This window comes from Panthera uncia, assembly GCF_023721935.1.
Source record: "Panthera uncia isolate 11264 chromosome B3 unlocalized genomic scaffold, Puncia_PCG_1.0 HiC_scaffold_1, whole genome shotgun sequence".
NCBI classification, from domain to species: Eukaryota; Metazoa; Chordata; class Mammalia; order Carnivora; family Felidae; genus Panthera; species Panthera uncia.
In genome coordinates this window covers 71,844,266-71,863,684 of record NW_026057582.1, presented here as the reverse complement: position 1 = coordinate 71,863,684, position 19,419 = coordinate 71,844,266, and the positions used below count along the sequence as shown (strand labels likewise).

Sequence of the window (19,419 nt, the reverse complement as noted above, 5' to 3'; positions counted from 1 at the left end):
GGGGGGTGGGGGGGAGAGAGACACAGCCTCCCGGAGGAGAAAGGGCCCAGGGAGAGAGACAAAGAGAAAGCAGAAATAAAAGTGACAGGAGTGCAGGGCAGACCGTGGAGGCCAATAGCCCGCATCCTCCTTTCCCTGGTGGACTCACCGACGTGGCTATGGCCATGGCCTTGGCCTCCTGTGTGGCCTTCTCCAGGCCAGGCTCGGTTTCGCTGAGTTCAGCAGCGGCCGACCCGCACCATGGAGGCGGCCCCCGGCTGCGGCGCCTGAGTCGTGGCCTCTGCGGAGGTTGGAGGAGGAGAAAGAAAGCCCACAAAACTCCCCAAATGGGAGGCAGCTTGGCCGGGCAGGAGGAGGAGCGGGGCGGGCCGGGGCGTCGCTGCGGGACCTCATCCAAGGGCGCGCGCTCCGTGCTGTCCCGGGGGCCACGGGGTTGGCCAGGCCCCCGGAGCTGCCTGCCCTAGGCCGCGGAGGGACCCCGGGTCTGCATGGGCCGAAAGCTCCCACCCAGAGCTGGGGCAGGCGAGGAGGCGGGAGCTGGGGCCGCGCTCGACGACTCGCCAGGCCGCTCAGGACGGCCCCGAGGGCTGGGAGAAGCCGCAGAAGCGGTTGGGCTGGACGAGCGAGTTCAGAGGCCAACCCTCGCCACCCGGGGGCCGCGGCGGAGAGCGGTGCTCCCAGGGCTGTGGTCGGGGCGGCCCGGGACCCTGCGGCGGCCCGGCTGCGAGGGGGTGGGGCGAGCGAGCGCTGAGACGTTCGCCCCTCTTCAAACTCGCCCAAGTTGGCGAAAGAAGGCCAGGCTGGCGCCGAAGGCCTCCGAGAGCGTGGCCGTTGGGCTGCGTTGACCGAGTGTTTGCGTTCGGCCCAGACACTCTCACCCCCCGCGGCGAGGCGGCTTCACACTCACGCACACTCTCCCTCAGGACGCCAGGGGCTGGGGGGGCGCCGCGACGGAACCTCGCTCCCCGCACGCGGGCTCGGCCCGAAGGGGCGGGACGGCCTTCCTCGCGCCGTCTCGGGGCCCACCCGCGCGCCGCCACACCTCAGCCCGCTCACGCGCACCCCCGGCAGGGCCCCTCGGCGCGCCGCGGAGCTCTGGGCAGCTCCCAGGTGTCTCTGGGGACGGAGAGGAAAGCCACAAAGCAAAGGAAGCAGCACAGAGAAGGCGAAGGAGGAGCAGGGGCCAGGGTCCTGTGGACTCGCCTGGAGTGGGTAGGGGGAACACTGAAGGGGCTGCGAAGGCTCCGGGGGGTCGCGCGTGGCCTTCGAGCTCAGCCCCCACGCGCGGTTCCCCTTCCCTCCCCTTCCCGGGCTCCTGGCTCCCTCTCAGGGCAGTTTCTTCCTCCTCCCCTCGGGCCCTCTCAGCTCCGGCGCGGGACTCAGTCCTGGGGATTAAAAGAAAGGAGGGAGGGGAAAAGGGAGGGGAAGGGAAGGGGCGGAGGAGAAAGGAGGACGATCCCTCCAAAGGCGGGTGTTGAGTTTCAGCTCGGGACCCTCGGGCCAAACTGCACGCCCCCTCCCGGGCCCTGTACGCGGCGCCTCTTCCTCTCTCCGTCGCGGAGGACCTCCCGGTGGTGTGGTCTGCTTTCTCCCGGGAGCTTCCCTCATCCCGCCACGCCCCCGCTCTGCCCGGCCAGCCCCGCGCCGCTGTCTGCCTCCCTTTCGTGAGCCCCACATCTGTCTTTCCCTTGGGAGGGAGCGCGCTCCTTCTCTTTTCTGGGGTCCACAGCGGAGCGTCTCTTCTCTCTCGGCGTTACCACCGCAGGGGTGGCAGGGGTGACGGGCCGTTCTTGCGGGGGACAAGGACGGGGAGCTGAGGCTGGACATGGATTCTGGCCCTGGCGAGAGAACATGAGCCTGGTCCCAGAGCTGCAGGCTGGCGGGTTGTGCGGCTCTTACACTTCTCTGCCAGTCTGGGCCTGTCCACCGCCCTCACTCTGGCTCACTCTGCTACCACGCGGAGCAGGAGTGCGGACTGCGGGCACGAAAGGGCAGACCTCTTTCAGAGGAGCTGGGATCAGCTGCAAGAACAGGGTTCTTGGGTTCCCACACCTCTCCTGATCTATTACTACTCCTTAGTGTGTGCTGTTCCCTCCAGCTACCCCTACCTCCTGCTTCTTCCTATTGAGACACACCTCAAGGCCTCTTAGGCTGGAAGGGAGCCTTCCTTCTTCCATTTTTGAGATTCCTAGTATTTAAAAAAATTAGATGCTAAACAGGATTAAAAAGCTGTAGTAGATTTTCAGTGTTTACATTTAACAAATTAACACTTCAAATACATAAAGCAGACAATGACTCTAGGTATAACTTCATTTGTAGATAACATCAGAAGTCTAATTTAAGGCCCTTTGTGAACCGGAGGCTCCCTCCTTCTCTCCTCACATTCCACAGGCCCACACATCCAGACATTTCCTAGGAGGGGAGGGGGATACCTGGCCTGGCTCCCCCTCCCTGTCACCTGGGCACCTGTGAAGAGCCCTGTGGGACCTATAGGGTGGGTTAGGAAGAGATTCTGTTCTGGTCTTGGCTCAGAGTTAGGTGCAGACCTATGGGTGGGCCTGGGAACTCCAAACAGACTTAGATGCCCTTAGGGCAGTAGAGGAACTTATAAATTTCCAGATGCATCTGAAGGGAGAGCTCCCCATCCCAGCTCCAGCCCCATCCAATCTCCTCCAGACCCCAGCCCTGGGGGTCCTGGATGCCTGGAACACAGACATTCAGCTGCTGGGGAGTGACTTGGTATGCTCTGCCCAGAGGACTGTCAAGGCAAATGGGGGCCCAAGATGGAAGTGGGCAGAAAATCCAATTCCCAAAGATGAATGCTCAGGCACAAGGAGAAATAGATGAAGGTCAGAAGACTAGGCAGAAGAGAAGTGCTAGGACCAGGCAGAATGGCGGTTTGGGAGGCAGGCATTGGGGCTCACTGCCTGTAGTTCAGTGCCTGGGGAAATAAATGTAGATGACGGGGGAGCAGAGTACAAACCTGCAGGAAAATAAGAATATGCTTCTGGAGTGCTCAGGCATGGAATGTAGCTTGTGAGACTCAAGAATGAATCCTGTTTTATTAGCTATGTGATTTTGGCCAAGTTATATAACATCTCTGAGTCTCAGGTCCTCATCTGTAACAGTGTCTTTGGTGAAGAGCAAATATATGTAAAATGCCTGGGGCAAAGATCTCCCTCCATGACTTTTCTTCATCTTGCTGCCCCCCCCCACCCCCCACTTTACTTTCATGAAAATTGGAAGTGTTTTTTTGTTGAGGCCAGGAAGAGCCTTTCTCTGTCCTTATCTCATCTTTGCCTTCTCCTTTGCAGAGGTTTAAGGCGATTCTACCTTCTTCAGGGAGAGCTCTGGGCTCCAGGTAAGGTTGGAGAAAACCCAGGCTGGCAGTTAGACCCTGGTTGGGCAACAGCCTCAGGCCGCTGAGCCCTCAGCTTCAGGGCTTACCCTGGTCATATTCGAGGGGCAGAAAGGAAGGAACCCCTTCATCTGGCTTTCTGGGCCCCAGCTTCTCTCCCCTTCCCAGCAGGGCCAACTGCTAGTCTCTTCCATCCCACACCATGACTTCCTTGACCTGTTTTTACTCCTCTTGCTGCTCAAAACTCAGGCGCTCAAGAATTCTTCCAGTTCTCCTCTCTTTGGACCCCACAGCACCCAGATTGCCTGTATTCTACTCCTGGTTTCAACACTAGTTAGTGACCTTGGCATGGAGCCAAGGCTCTTGGAGCCTCTGGTTCCCTGTCTATAAAGTGGGGATAATAATGGAACCAATAGCATCAGGCTTGTTGTGAGGTTAAGAAATTCCTAAAAAAAGGGCACCTGGACGACTCAGTTTGTTAAGCATCCAACTCTTGATTTCAGCTCAGGTCACGATCTTAGAGTTCATGGGGTCCAGCCCCACATCGGGCTCTGTGTTGGCAGCATGGAGTCTACTTGGCATTCTCTGTCTCCCTCTCCCCCCCGCCCCCCCCCCGCCTCTTTCTCCTTCTCAAAAATAAAAATAAATAAACATTAAAAAAAATAAAAAGAAATTCCTGAGAACAGTACCTGGCCCATGTTGTGTAAATGTTGGGTAAAAGCAACTATTATTATTGTTATTTGATGGCAGCCCTATGGGGGCAGCAGAAGGTCAAGGAAACCGTGCGTGCCCTTGAGAAACTTACCTCACATAGATCATACTCGAATCCAGTCAGTACCTTCCCCCTTACCTTGGAATAAAGTCCAAATGCTCTACCACAACCTGGAAGACCTTGTGTGATCTGGCCCCTGCCTACCTCTTTACCTTATCTCATCCCACCCTCCCCCTTATCCTTCGTTTTCTATCCACATTGTCCTTTCTGTTTCTCAAATATGCCAAGCTCTTTCCCACCTCTAGGACTCTGCATGTCCTGCTGCCTCTGCCTAGACCACTCTTCCCCCACATGCTTTCCATCATCATGTCAAATTCTGCATTCTCAGAATGGCTTTCCCTGGCTTCCGAAGTTAAAGCAGCCCCCTTCTTCCATCCCCCTCAGCCCTCTAGCTCATAACACTGTTTCATTTTCTTCGTAGCACTAATTATCCGAAATTATCTTGTTGCCTTGTTTATCATCCGTCTCCTCCTAAAACGTAACCTTCATGAGGCAGAGAACTTATCTGGCTTGTCCTCCTCTGCATTCCTGTTAGCATTTAGAATAGTGGCTGGCATATAGTAGGTGCTCAATAAATAGCTAGTGAGTGGATGAATGAACAGGGCAGCCATGACTGTAGAACAAATCTGAGTAAGCCCAGGGCCCTCCATGGGCAGGCATCAGTGCTGGGCTGGGGGAGGGACTTGCTGGGTCCAGCTCACCTTGATTTTCCACGTGTCGCCCAGGCCAGACGAGGTTCTCTTTGAAGGCAGGCTCCTAAGCCTAAACATTTTTGTACCTAAAGGGATAGTATAAATAGGTAGCAACCAGTACCATTATCACTTACTAATCAGGACACGGGAGCAGTATTCTGGAGACCCCCATCTGGGCCAGGCATTCAGTTGCTGGATCACAGGCAGGTTGTGATATAGAATGCACCCCCACCCCCTGGGCTGAGGACAGCATGCATTTACCAGCAGGGGCAGAAGCATTTCAGCATTTTAACGACCAATGCCCCTACCTCACATCAGATGTGTGCAGATGAGCCTCAGCAGACTCTGCTGAGTCCTGTGGTTTCAGCATTATTTCAGGAGCTGGGGTCCAGAGCAGCTGAGTTGGTTGGCGCTTTTGTGTTCAACCAGGTTACCCCCTCAAAAACAAAAAACAAAAACCCTTCTACAAATGAGCAGAATGGTCCAGAGAGGACCTAAAATCAAGAAATGACCAGAGGCAGTGTCAGGACTTCAAGGCAGCAGGTGAGGACTGGGATGTCTTTTTGCGAAAGGGCAGGAGAGTCCCATTCTAGCTTTCTGAAAGCCCCCAGAGCTTTTCTTGGCCAAAGGTGGGGATATGTTCCATTACATCTCCCCTGCCCTTTCCTTCTGGGTGCTGATCCCTCTTCCCAGGGACTCAGCCAACCCCTCCTGGCTGCCAGTTGGGCCCAGGCAGGTGAGGACAGGTGTGAGGTGAACTTTCCTTTGTTTCCGCCTCCAGCATTCTTCCCATTGCCACCCCTTTCTCCCCACACCCCCAAGGATTCCCTGGAAGCTGAAGTGACTCAGGGATTCCAAAACTAGTTACCCCAGGAGGAAAACCCTCTGGAAAATGTTTCTCATGGCAGGGGATCACCCTAAGGAGTCTCACAGAGCTGCTACTGAGATAAGGGCAGAGGCTGAGCAAACCAGAGGGGTGGGGTGTGTGTGACTCAGAGCACAGGTTCTCAGGTCAGAACCGATCATCATAGTGGGGGAAAGGCCAACCTGAGGGGCGACTGTGTGCTTGGAGGGGGCCCCCTCTGCCTTTTAGGGGTTTCCTCAGAGGACATCCTGGTACAGAGGTAGGGGAACACCCCAAAGGCTTCTCCTGAAGGGTAATGGGGGTCTTTTGCAGCATAAATAAGTGAAACAAGTAGCTGGGATCACTTCCAGCTCTTTCGAGCACCCCTTCCTGGACAGGGCCAAGATGGGAAGATCTGGGCCAATGTCAGGCCTGTGGTTGTGATTGGTTTGGGGGACACCCAGAGGAATCCAGCGCTCGTGGGAGGGTAGTGCACCCTCAGAGCCTTTTCTGGGGTTGGGGGTTTCTCAGGAACACCAAAAGCCACCCTGGTGGCCATGTGCCAGACCAAATTCTGAGGAATAAGGAGCTAGAGCAGTGGATCCCAGACAGCAGGGCTGAGTGCCTGAGTGGGCAGGAACATCCCATGGCCTCTGGCAGGTTCAAGTGAGACCTGTCCTGGCCCAAGCCTGGGTAAGTAGGAAAGCACATACTGCTGCGTGGGCTTCTCATCCATTTGCAGCTTACTGGGTGTCAGCACAGTGTGTCATCTCCATGCCAGGAGATTAGGTTTGGAGTTGCTCAGGGCTGGAGTGGAAAGCCAGCTCTGCCGCTCCCTAACTATGCAAGCTTAGGTAGATTACTAAATTTCTTTGAGTCTTAGCTTTCTCATCTGTAATATGGGGATTATAGTTTCCACCTCATGGTCTTATTGTAAGGATAAAATGAGCTGGTGCATGTACAAAGCTTGGCACCATCCTGGCACGTGACACACAGGAGCTGAGGCCAGTGGCATGCAGAAATGAGAGGGCGTCAGGGAGCATAGCGCAGACAGTGGGTCAATGGGAGCGGGGTGATGTGTTCCTGGCCTCAGTGCTTTTCCTAAGAGCTCCTGCTCTCCCAGCCACCACCTATTTCCCCTAAGTTCCCACCTCACCCCTAATTCCAGGCTTCCCCCAAACCACCAGCACAGCTTCTCCCAATTTTCCAGACTGCCCCCTGTCCTCATCACTCCTCTGCTTTGGGGCTGCTCTGCCCTACAACATTTGAAGGATTCCTCCTCATTCTGCAGTTTAAGTTCTTCCTGGTTCCCTTTGTTTATTTTCTGAGTCCCTGGTTACTAGAGGAGTATTTTCTAAGGGAAAGCACATGCAAATCAGAAAACATCATTCTAGAGACCATGTCTGTGTATGAGTGTGTTGGGGTTGGGGGGGTTGTGGGTGTGGGGGATGAGGGGGGTCGATGGGCAAGGATGGAGGGAAAAGACCCGGAGGGAAGTAGGTGGCCTGCTCTCAATGCAGTGTATCCCAGGAGGGGTGACCCCTGGCTGACCCATGTCTTTGCGATCAGGTCTAGTTAAAGCATTTCTGAGCACACATGCTCCCCCAGTGGCCCAGGGAGCTGGGGGTGGGCTGAGGCTGGGTGGGCTTGCCCTATTGCCTGAGAGGGGCAGCTAACATTGCTATGGCCTTTGTCCCCAATGCCCTGTGAGTGGGGGTAGGGGCAGATCTGTTCTGGAGGTGGGACCTCATGTTGGGTCTTAGTGAGGCTGTTAATTACCGAGCCCTTTCTCTTCCTGGCCTCACCTTCTCATTTATGCAATGGAAGCAACCACCTACATCTTCTTCCATCAGACCCTGAGCATCCAGTCAATAAACTGATGGGGTCAGGGTATTCCTGGCAGTCCTGTGGGGTTAGACCTGTATCCCTGGCCCAGAGGAGTTCAGGGAAGGGTGGGATGGGGGGGTGGGGCAGCTACTGGAGAGGGCGAGGGGAAGTTAGGGAGTGGGTAATGTACAACAAGGAAGAAATCTTAGATGATGAGGGTCCTAGAAGTTGGGGTCATTGAAGGTGAGGAAGGTCATTGAAGGTCAGAGAACAGAAGGGTTGAGGGTCAACAGAGAGAGAGGGAAAGGTTCCCTGAAGTGAGTGATCAGGAGGCTGTCTGAGAAGAAAGGGAATGGTGAAGACAAGGCCCTGGGTGGGAGCATGGAAATGAGGCTTTCTGAAGACAAACCAGATGATGTTCCCTAATTTGGAGTACCAAGCCAGCCAGGGAAATTCCCATAATGCCAGTTCTCAATGCCCAGAATAGCAGAATACCATTACTTTGACCCCATGCCAGGAAAGGTGCAAAGAACAAAGTGTCCCAAATAGGCTATCAAGGTGTGATGTGAATTATAACTTCCATGCAGATGGCATTTGAGCAGCTTTTGAAAACACTTTCAGGGTTTTTTGATTTTGTTTTGTTTTTTAATGTCAGGTCACTCCCTCCAAAAGGTTGTGGAAATAAATTTGAATAAACAAAACAGGTTTGCTGAAAATAAAACCAGGACGCCCAAGCTGCTCCAGTCAGCCTGCTTCCACAAGGCCCCACCTGTCAGCCAGTGCAGAACCTTGGCTGAGCGAGCAGCATCCATCATGAACCAGGTGAGTGCAAGGGGGCCTGGCAGGTGCTGAGATGTTGCTGTGGGCGGAGAGAGGCCAGGCTCTGGGTTTGGGGCTGGGGATCAGGTGGAGCTGGAAACCAGGATCTCAACTGGGAACAGCTGGGGAAGGAGTACCCAGATTAGTTGAGAGCAGGTCTCTTACTGGCCTTTTCCTATAGGTGATCGTGTTCTTGGTAATGGCCATGGGAACCCATACCCTCAGTATTCGGATCAAGAAGGACTGCATCCACTGGTCCAGCTGCTGCCCCAGCAAAGGGCAGAACCCCACTCATGAATGGCTGACGCAGAACACTGTGCTCATGACCCCGCCAGAGAGCGCTAGCCTCATCCACCCCCTAGAATCCTGCAGGGCCAGTGAAGATGGACCCCTCAACAGCAGGTCTATCTCCCCCTGGAGATATGAGTGAGTCTGCAGCCCCCTCCCAAATTCTTGCATGTGTGCCTGTCAGAGTATATGCGAGGGTCTGGGGAGTTCCACACAATTCCAGCCTGCCTGCCCCTTTTTATCTGAGACTCCATAAAGATTTGAGTGTTTCACAAGGCCTAGTCTGGGTAGCTCTGACTCTTATTGGGTGATAGCCAATTACCCAAGATTTCAAAGCTCAGCTTTTTCTTTTCTTTTTTCTTTTCTTTTCTTTCCTTTCCTTTTCTTTTCTTTTATTTCTTTTCTTTTCTTTTCTTTTCTTTTCTTTTCTTTTCTTTTCTTTTCTTTTCTTTTCGAGAGCGCACACATAAGGGAGAGGAGCAGAGGGAGAGACAGAGACAGAGCGAGAGGGAAAGAGTCTTAAGCAGCCTCCATACTGAGTGCAGAGTCCCACTCGGGACTTGATCCCACAACCCTGGGATCATGACCTGAGCCGGAATCAAAAGCCGGATGTGCAACTGCCTGAGCTACTCAGTCGGTTGAACCTTTGATTATGGGCAGTCTTACTCTTTCATTCGGTGTGCTACACATATATTAAAATTTTCTATTTGTGCCACGATGTAAAAAATATTAGGGAGCACTTAAATCAGGACAACAAAACAATATATTAAAAATTAGGGCTTAAGGGATCTCTATACTGTGTCTTCTTGGGGCGTCTGTGTTCCCATTCCCCATAAATGTAACTCTGGGATGGGTGGACAAGTTCAGGGGGAAGGGAGAAGGTCAGCTTTGATTGAGACCAGATCCAGGGAGGAGACTGCAGGTCACCATGCTTTGAAGTGGTCTTAGAAGTCTGGCTGGGTCCTGGGCTAAATCCAAAAGAGGTGGGAGCCCCTTTGGGGAGGCTGGGTGCCCGATGGCTGACTTGGCTGGGGTCCAGACCCCTTGTTTGGAGGCCATGACCCCCTGAAGACTACGTGGCTGATCTTCCCCAAAGTGTTCTTTGCGATACTCGTCCCACATTAATCAGAAATTAATGATGACAGTTAAGTGTGGGAAAAGCTGCTTGAGCCCTCACCCCTCAGAGATTCATAATGTGCTCAGAGCGTTAAAGGTTGCAAGAAGTCTGTGGAAAAGAAGACATAAATTCAGTATTTCCCAAACTCATTTGGCCACAGGCCTCTTTTCTTGCAGGGTAGTTATGAGGGAACCTACTCTGGGAAATGCTGTGCCAGCTGAGCCCCAGCTCGGGAGGGCTTGTCTGTAGGAGAATGGCCTTACAACCGAGCGACTGTTTCCTGCTAGCCTTTGGGAGTCTCAGACCTTTGGAGCATCTACTTTTCAAGTCTTGTTTTGGCCACAGAATCCTTTCAGAATGAGTAAATAAGTGTTACCATGCTCGCTTATGTGTGTTTATAATATATGCATGAAAAGTGTCTGGAAGGATGTGCAGAAAATGGTTGACAGTGGCTCCCTCTGGGGAGTGGGACTGGTAGGGAGACAGTGAACTTTACAGTTTTTTTAATACTTGGACGTAAGAGCAGTTTTTACTTTATAAAAGAACGCTGAAAGTGTAATGACAATTACAAAAAGAAACCTCATGCCTGAGCCCAGCAAGACTATCAGATGGAAGCAGAGCCTGTTTGGTGGAGGCTGCTAGCCTTCCCCTGCCTCTGCAAGGGCTCCCAGGACCAGAAAACCACTCTTCTTTCCCCGATCCTCACTTACAGGGGGTGAAACAAATCCCAGAGAGGAGGGGGTGACTTGCTTAAAGTCACTAAGCAGGTGGGTGCAAGAGCTGAGACAAACAGCCAGGCCTGCCTCGCTACATTTCCACGTTGGGACCTCCCTGCTTCCGGCCCATCCCCTGTCTGCCCAGCCAGTCTCCCTCCAGAGTCTGATGAGTGCCACCCCCACAGGTTGGACAGGGACTTGAACCGGCTCCCTCAGGACCTGTACCACGCCCGTTGCCTGTGTCCACACTGTGTCAGCCTACAGACTGGCTCCCGCATGGACCCCCTGGGCAACTCGGAGTTGCTCTACCACAACCAGACTGTCTTCTACCGGCGGCCATGCCCTGGGGAGCAGGGTACCCGTGATGGCTACTGCTTGGAACAAAGGCTCTACCGCGTCTCCTTGGCTTGTGTGTGTGTGCGGCCCCGAGTGATGGCCTAGTCATGTGCCCATAGCTGGTTCCCGGGTGGAACACTGGAACTGGGTGCATGACCACCTGCCATGGTGAGCCAGGAACCCGAATGCTCAACCCTTACAAAACACTACAGGAGCAGCAGGATTGTGGGACAGGGTGGAGGACTTTGGGGGGATCCGCACGTTTCACCATTTGGAGTGGATGGGAAATGCAGGGTGAAGCAATGGAGCTGTTTATGGCCGCTAAAAGAGAGCATCCTGCATTTCCTCTTGGGAAAGGTCATAAAGGCCCTCCTCGTTTCTGGAGGCCGCCACCCCCATCTCTTCCTTTTCTCCCATCCCCAGCTGCCCTGGCACAGCACAAGCACTTTCTTGCTACTTTCCTTGTTGTCAGTGGAGAGGCCCTCATTTCATTTGTTCGTTCATCTGTCCATCCATGCCTCCATGCCTCCATGCATGCATCCATCCATCCAACACTCAGTGAGCATCTCCTTTGCACATACCTTGGTTCAGTTACTAGGCTCTGAGGAAGAGGCTGCTATTGAGCGTGGAGACATTTATCCAAATAAATAATCTGTATTTAAAATGGCCTAAATTGTCTTGGCGTCCCTGGTGCCTGAACACCAAGCTCCCCAGCCTGGTTCTTTTTCTTCCCCACCGTCAGCCCTTACCTACTGCCCTGTTCTTCTGCCTTCCAGAGTTTCTGCTGTGGCCTCCCATCCCTCCCCTTCTCTGGCTCCCTGGCCTACCCCTGAACACTGGGGTGGGGGTCAGTCTGCCCTCCTGGCATGCTGGAAAGACAGAGGCCCATTGAGGCACTGCAGCAGGCACACAGCGCCCCCTTGTCCCCCCAACAATCTGCCTTTGTCCTCAGTCTTGGCTGCTACAGCCTGGTCCTGGGGGGTGCTGCCTGGGCCGGGCTCCAGCTCCCACCATCCCTAAAAGGAAAAGGGAGAAAGGACAGCCAGGAAGAGAGGAGTTAGGGGAGGGGGATGCAAACTTCTTCAGGCCCGGGTCCTTGGGGGGCTCCTAGTCTAGCCCATTTCTCGGCTCACCACCTGGCTCCTCCGGTTTCTTTGTGGACCTCCTCCTTCCCCCCCCCTTTCTCTGGGCGGGGTTGGGCTCCAGTAAGGGGAAGGCTGACCACTCCTCCCTGCCCCGCCCCACCCCTCCCCATGTGCTTCCTGGGGGGCTGTTGCAGGCCCCAGCAGGGGCACTCTGGGCAGCTGGGAGAAGACCCATCTGGGCAAGCCTCCCTGCGGCCCCACAGCCAGCCTGCCCACTTCTCTTTCAGGTTTCTCCAAGTGCCTCCCTGCTCCTGTTTGCTTCCCCATCTCTCCAGGTTTCCGTCTTCCCAGTTCCCTTCCCGGGCTGGTGGCAGTGGGGGCTGTGCCTGGTGGGCCCCACAGAGATGCTCAGTGCTCGGGATCGCCGGGACCGGCCCCCCGAAGAGGGGGCAGCTGCAGTGCTCCAGGGCTTCGCCGTGGACAAGACCTTCCTCTCCTCCCTCAAAGGCATCTTGCTGGAAACTGAGCTGGTAACAGCCACCTCCCCAACCTGGCGCCTCAATCTCTCCCAGTGTTATCCCACTCCTCCCTCTCCCCGTCCCAGGGCCCCCACTGGGCTCACTCCTCAGCCGCCTCCTTTCCCAGGCTTTCTGGACACCCCTGCTCTCCCCAGCTGCCCTGCCCTCACCTCCTACCCTGCCTTCTTGCTGCCTCTCCATCTGAAGGCAGTTACAGCAGGTTTAGGTGCAGCAGGAAGAACTGAAGTTAGACCGGACATAAAAGGGCAGACTTTCTGCACTCCCACTGTATCTGTTGTCTGCTCCCCATGAACATCTATTCTCAGGAAAGGATCTTCCCTTGTCACTTAGCAAGACCTTAGTGTAAACTTAAGTCCATTGCATATATGTCATCCTACATTGCCAGAGCCCAGGGACCCTTAAAGTCCATCTGCCTTCTAAACTTTGTCTCTGGGTATAGAACCAAAGGCCTTGTTTTGGTCCTTGTTTAGAGGAGTTTCTGATATCTGGGAGTGGGGATAGGGGGTCCCTCTGGGGGTGCAGGGCTGCTGTGGGCATGACTCCAGAGGCTGGAGTTTACCCTGTACCCTGTGCTTTAGCAGGACACCTCTTTTGTGGTTTCCATAGAATGGTGCTCCCTGGGGCAGTGCAGCTGGGCCACACTGCTGGGGTTGCTGGGATCCAGGGCAGGGGGAAGTGGGAAGCTGGAGACTTCCCTCAATGGGCAAACGCCCTGGAGTATGGCTCCCGGTACCAGAGATGGGGAGGCCTCCAAGGATGGGTGGTGGGGGCCAGCCTGGGGGAGTTCCTCAGGAGGGGAAGGCAAAAATCTGGCCATGCCTGTGTCCCCTTCCTGGCAAGCTTCACATATTTGGTCCCACAGGCCCTGACCTTCATCATCTTCATCTGCTTCACGGCCTCCATCTCCGCCTACATGGCTGCAGCACTGCTCGAGTTCTTCATCACACTCGCTTTCCTCTTCCTCTACGCCACCCAGTACTATCAGCGCTTTGATCGGCTGAACTGGCCGTGTCTGGTGAGGGACCCTGCCTCCCCTACCTCATTCTGGTCCCTTTCTTCTCTGAATCCTAAGTTTTCCTTTTCCCTCCTAGCCTCTCTCCTTTTCCTGGGTCAGTAAGGGGCCCAGCCCTGACCCTGATTTCACTGTTGTCACTGACAACAAGGATGCAGGTCACTTAGAGTTGCTCTTCCACTCACCAAAGGTCCAGGTCCAGGTCCAGCCCTGCCCTGGCCCTCCTGGCTGGCATGCCCCAGCCCTGTGCCACCCAGGGCCTGGCTTCTCGTCCTGGTCTCTTTGCATTCACCTGTATCCCTTCCCTGGTTAGCAGTGGGGTCTCTGTCTCTCTCTCTCTTTCTCTCAAGTGCTTTATATTGTGTCCAGGGGTATCTCCATTCAGGGATTCATAGTGTCTGAGGGTCAAGCTGCTGACCAGCCTGGAAAACCTCAGGGTGATGTTCCCTTGCCCTCTGACTTCCCTTGACCCTGCACCCCCGACCCCCCAGGACTTCCTCCGCTGTGTCAGTGCCATCATCATCTTCCTGGTGGTCTCCTTTGCGGCTGTGACCTCCCGGGATGGAGCTGCCATTGCTGCTTTTGTGAGTCCAGCCCCACAGAGCTCCCCAGGCCCTAAGGACCTCTGGCTGGTGTTTGCACACTCTCTGTGCCTCCCCACAAGCCCAAGCCAGTGCCCAGGCCTCTGGCTCACACCTTGCCCCATACCACCCATCTCCTTCTGCCTAATAGATGGTGGCCAATGGCCTTTATTGTGACATCCCTGATTCTACTCCCACAGGTTTTTGGCATCATCCTGGTTTCCGTCTTTGCCTATGATGCCTTCAAGATCTACCGGACTGAGATGGCACCCAGGACCACCCAGGGTGAGTGTCCGTGCTCTGGGGAGAGAAGATGCCCCCTCTACCCTTTGCTCCAGCTACCCCATCCTGATATGCCCTTCCCTGCCTGCCTCCATATTCACAGATGACCAGCAGTGACCCTGAGCTACCTGGCTCCCAGGCCCAGCCAGACAAAGGCAACAGTGCACATTTCCTTTGGTTTCACTAGCCCACAGCCTACTACCTCCCAGCCAGGCCTACAGAGATGGATTCTGGCCTGAGAAGTCACCAGATACTTGTCTGTGGGGCTCAGTGCTCTGATGAAGCTTCAACAGGAAGGAGGTGTTTTGGGGAGGGAGGGCAGGAGGAAGCTGGTCATTCCCAAATTAAAAGATTCAAATCCTACTGGTGAGTCTTTTTCTTCCCCAGAAATCAGGCAGATTAGGAAAGCCAGGGAGTATTCATAGAAATGCTGCCTGGAGCGGGTCATGGTCCCTCTTCTGCAACCAGGTCCGAGCAGTGAGGAAGGGCAGCTGCACTGAAGGTGCTGAAAACTTCCTTCAACACAAAACTTCCTGTCTACATTCTCTGTGTGCCAGGCCTTTGCGGTGTGCCTGGTGGCTGGGTTCCCAGAGTCCTGTGTCTGAGAAGGCACAAGCCTTCCCCATGTAAGTGCCCACCTGCCATACCTGCACACCCAGGTTCGTTGGTGGGTTTGGGACCAGGTGCTTGCCTGGGGTGTGTGTAGAGCTCCCCCTTGTGGTGTGGGAAGGACTTGGTCCACAGGCCACAGGAGCGAGGTCAGCCTGTGGCACCAGATGAGGGCAGAACTTCCCAAAATGCTGGCTCTGGAAGAGCCCTTAGACATCAGCTGGTCTGATGACTTCATTTCACAAAAGAGAAAACAAGCCTAGTCACAGGGAGCGACCTCTTTACTTGTGATAGAGCTAGGACCAGAACTCAGCTTGCCTAACACCTATCTGTACGGGTGATCTGGACACTGTACTAAACTCCTATAGCTCAGGAAAAAAATGGCCCAGCCTCATCTCCAGCTCCCTCCACTAGTGGGTCCAGTCTTCCAGCTTACCAGTGCCTCATCAAATATTTCCTGAGCATCTCCTGTATGCAGGCCCTGTGCCGGGCCCCAGGGATTCAGAAGTGACAGGTGGGCCTGTCCTTGAGCTCTCACAGACTGGGAAGGAGACAGGCTAGTCATGACTGTCCACATAAATGCTGTGGGAGAGTTTGGCTAAGGGGGTTTGGAGAACAGGCCCTGTCACAGCCCAGGAATCAGCCCTGCCTGGCCCATGATAGTCCAGAGCAGCTGGGATGTCCCTGCATAGCCCTATAGAGCCCACGTGACCTAGCTCAGTGGCTTGCTCTACCTCTAACACTGGTTTGCTCCCACCCTGAAATAACTCCCTTTCTCTGGGGTGCTCCTTCCAGATGCAGCCCCCAACCCCAACCCCTGGCTGAACCTTGGAACTCTGGAAGAACTGCTCTGCTCCCTTCGGTGATAATCATGGGTCTCTCTTGGTCTGACTCCTCTGATTTTCCTGTCCTCATGTCCTCCCTGGCTTCTCACCAGTACTGGCAGCCTCTCCAGAGCTAGAACCAATCAGATTTTGTATTTTTCTGGTTTCTCCACATTCTCAGGGCTCCATGCACAGTCCATTCTCCACCCTTGGGGGGGTTGGGATTAAGGCTTCAGAGGAAGCATAGGAGGGGCTTAGCCAGGTCAGTTCAGGAGATGGGGCGCCAGGCGAAGGGATGAGAAGATGGTCAGGAGAACCTGAGCCCATAAAGCCCAGCAGGGGGCAGGCATTTGCTTGGAGCAGAATGGGAGAGGGGCCAGCCCTGTCTGTCCCCTGGGCAGTTGTATGACCTGGGCCAGACTGTCCCTGGTGAGAGCTCAGAGAGAGTGGGAGTGTGATCTATGGTGCACACCTGTACATACACCTGTGCTCATCTGTGCCTGTTTGGAAGGCCAAACTAAAACGAGCAATGCCCAGCTTTGGTCCACAGTGCCTGTTGATTCAGGGTCAGTGGCAGCTGGCTCCAGTGTCTCGGGATCCCCTCATGATGAGGGGCTGACCATAGAGGCTGAGGTCAGACCTGGGTCTCAGCTGACTGTGCCTGAGGATGATAGGGAGTGGGGGGCACCCTGTGGGTTACTCATAAGGGGCCTGTGTCAACCCTTTTATGAACTTCCATCCCCAGCGAGCCCTGAGCCTCCCTAGTGTCAGTGGGAAATTCATTTAGGAGGGAATGGGTATCTCAGGACACCTGTAACCCCTGCAGCCTCAGAGCTGGGGTAGGTGGAGAGTAGCTTCAGCTTTGACACTAAAATTCTGTCTCCCAGCACATAGAATTAGCTCACCCCTCCGGTGCCTTTGTTTTCTCTTCTGACATTTCTCCCTCTCCTCCCTTGTATGGTTGACTGAGCAGAACTGGGACTCAGGGAGGACACCTCACTTCTCTGGGCCTTGGCTTCCTCCTCTGTAGATGTGGAATGCTTTGGTTCCCACAGCTCTGACACAGGGACAGGGACTCCCTCTTTTCAGGAACTTTAAGAGCTCTAGGCTGGCGGTGGAAAGGACAGGGAGCAGGCAGAGTCTGGCACTCATCTTTATTACAGGTTGGCAAGAATGAAGTTCCAGAGGCAGTGTCACTCCTCATCATGCAGTTTTTGCTGAGAAAGGAATAAAAGGTGTGAGGGGGCAGCTGGCAAGAGGGAGGAAGGGTGTGGGGAAGAATCTCTAGGGCTTTTAGGGGCCTAAAGGGGATGCCTTTAGGGGGAGAGGTTCTGGCCTCAGGGATCTTGGTTCTCATTTGCGGGTCTTTGTAGTTTAGGGGGCAGAACTGGGCTTTCTTCAGAGGTGCCAGTCTGTACGGGCCACTCTGAGTAGGAAGGGGATTCTCAGGCATGGGAGCTGTGGGACCCCCAGGTCTGTCACACTGTAGGGTAAGGAGTGCCCACTCTGAGGGGCACTGATATTGGCGGGTGTGTTGACATGGGGTGACTAGTGGGGCCCAGAGGAGGGACCCACCTTGGCGCCGATGTCGCGGCTCTTGGCCCGCAGCTTGTTGACCTGGGACTCGGCGATGTCCGCCCGCTCCTCTGCTTCATCCAGCTCGTGCTGCACCTTGCGGAACTTGGACAGGTTGGTATTGGCCTGCTCCTCCTGCAGGGGTGGGGGTTAGGGCGGGGGAGGATGAAGTGAGAGGCAGCGGGGGTTGGAAATACTGAGCATCCCAATCTGAGGGACTCCCTGTCCCTGAGCTAGGGGCTTGGTGTTCTCACCCCCAACTATGTTCCCCTACCAGCTTTGCCAAGGATATCCTGCTCCTGCCTTGGCATCCTCTTCAACTTGCCCAGAATTCAGAATCCTTCATGGCCACCCACTGCCCAAGATGCATTAGATACTGTCTGGTCTGGTTCCTTTCAGAACCCAGCCTCACTGCACCTGCTCAACCAGAACTCTGATAGATGCTCCCAACCGCAGGGTTCCTGCACACATGTGAGCATTAACACCTTATTTGCACACTTTGCTGCCCACCCAGAGTCCTCCCCACTGCTCTATGGTCAGGTCCTTCTCTGGGCCCAATTCCATAGGCACCTTCCAGCCTTCAGCACTGTCTGGCCCCCTGGCCTGCTTAGCAGTGGCACTGCTTTCTCTTGGGCCTACTGGTGTATGGATTATAAGCAGTTTGTAGGCAGGTCCTGGGTCTATTTGACCCAAAAGCATTGCTTTTGTTTGCTCAGGGTGCCTGACATAGCTCTGAGCACCCAGAGCACATGGAACGTCCAGTCCCCATGCTGAGGCGGACACCTGTCAATTCTCACACATGAGAGGTATGTTGACAGAGAGTGGAGAAAACAATGAACTCACTGCCTCCTCTGCCTGGCGCTTGTAGGCCTTGACCTTCAGTTGCAGCTTGTCCACCAGGTCCTGTAGCCGCAGCAGGTTCTTCTTGTCCTCCTCCGTCTGGGGGTGGATGGATGGGAGAAGCCAATTGAGAGGAGGAGCAAGTGGAATCATTGTTCCCTCCCTCAATACATCACTTTCCTCCCTAGGCCTTAGTTGCCTCTCCCTCCCATGGGCCAGGTCAATGAGGGGGTGGGGGATTCTACCTCTGTTGCTACTTATAGGTCAAAGGGCCACAGCAAGGTCCTCAGTCCAGATCTAAAAGGCAAAGAAGGCTGTAGCGCTAAAGTTGGAAGTGGGGGAAGGGGCCCAGAACCAAACAGAATTCTTTCATCTGATAACATGGAGACATCGGGGCTGTGTCAGTTCCAACCTGGAGCACTGTAGATGCTCCTGGCCAGTGGTTTTAGAGTGAGCTGAGAGGACTAATGAGGAACCCAGAACAAAGGGTATTATCATAGTCCAGACCATTCTGACCTATCGTATATATATTGTACTGGGTCAGATTTGGGCACTGTACAGGATCACTGTCACCTGATCATTCCTATCTCCACATCATTGCATGTGCTAGGATACCACTTGCCCTTAGGATTGCAGTACATCTGCAGTTCTATAGCTGTGTCTCCTTCTTGTGCCTCTCATATCCAACTAAATGAATCAATACCCCATTTCTCTGTCCTTCCTTCCCAGGCACACTGTGAAAACAACAGGTCAAGGGCAAAAGCTCTGAGCTATGCAGATGCAGGTCTTAGAACATTTTGGGATCTTCTTTATCTAAGGCCTTCTATCTGTTGTTCCAGAAACTCCTTGGAAGATCTGAGTCTTTTCCCAACTCTGACTTTTAACCCTAAAGTGCTACACTATGTCCCTCCCTTTCAGGCCAGTAGAAGCGTTCCTTGGACTGTGCTAAAGCCTTAATGGTAGCACTTTAGGTTATTAAAAAAAAATCCTGAGGAAATTGCTGGTTAAAAGATTTTCAGGAAGTAGAGGTAGGTTCTGCATTCACTAGGAAAAATCATGGACTCAAGACAAATTGACTCCAGGGAATGTGAAAGAAAATTAATCTAAAGATAGCTTCTCAAGACATGGGTTCCGGGGGGTCGGGTGGCATTCCTGGAAAGTGCATGTGCATGGGGCCTGTGTGGGTTGGGAGGTGGGACTAGAGAAGCACTTTCACATTCGCTCTCAACTGCCCCCTAGAGCAGCTCCCACGCCCACACCTGGTAGGTCAGCTCCTTGATGCGACGCTCACTCTTCCTCATGC

At 54.3% G+C, this 19,419-nt stretch overlaps 4 protein-coding genes across 4 annotated transcripts in view; 2 read left to right on the top strand and 2 right to left on the bottom strand.

The window, feature by feature from the left end:
- EFS (embryonal Fyn-associated substrate) overlaps window positions 1–1,788 on the bottom strand; it is a 10,091-nt gene extending 8,303 nt beyond the window's left edge. The window contains exon 1 of the mRNA XM_049613077.1: window positions 149–1,788. Coding sequence (XP_049469034.1) covers window positions 149–166 — 18 coding nt within the window. The 5' untranslated portion in view covers window positions 167–1,788. The remainder of the gene's footprint in view (window positions 1–148) is intronic.
- Window positions 1,789–8,363: 6,575 nt separating this feature from the next.
- IL25 (interleukin 25) lies at window positions 8,364–11,547 on the top strand. The gene is made up of 2 exons (XM_049613076.1): window positions 8,364–8,738; window positions 10,619–11,547. Exons 1-2 carry the CDS (start codon window positions 8,512–8,514, stop codon window positions 10,872–10,874), a joined length of 483 nt encoding a protein of 160 aa, XP_049469033.1. The 5' UTR covers window positions 8,364–8,511; the 3' UTR covers window positions 10,875–11,547.
- Window positions 11,548–12,096: 549 nt separating this feature from the next.
- Window positions 12,097–14,604, top strand: CMTM5 (CKLF like MARVEL transmembrane domain containing 5). Its single transcript, XM_049611941.1, has 5 exons — window positions 12,097–12,384; window positions 13,256–13,408; window positions 13,897–13,989; window positions 14,187–14,271; window positions 14,372–14,604. The coding sequence occupies exons 1-5, from the start codon at window positions 12,259–12,261 to the stop codon at window positions 14,383–14,385; spliced, it is 471 nt and encodes a 156-aa protein (XP_049467898.1). The 5' UTR covers window positions 12,097–12,258; the 3' UTR covers window positions 14,386–14,604.
- A 2,213-nt stretch (window positions 14,605–16,817) lies between these two features.
- LOC125910332 (myosin-6) overlaps window positions 16,818–19,419 on the bottom strand; it is a gene marked incomplete at its 5' end in the record, with an annotated part of 26,103 nt that continues 23,501 nt past the window's right edge. Inside the window, 3 exons of the mRNA XM_049614104.1 lie at window positions 16,818–16,918; window positions 17,277–17,411; window positions 18,120–18,215. Of these exons, the coding sequence (XP_049470061.1) occupies window positions 16,895–16,918; window positions 17,277–17,411; window positions 18,120–18,215 (255 nt within the window). The remainder of the gene's footprint in view (window positions 16,919–17,276; window positions 17,412–18,119; window positions 18,216–19,419) is intronic.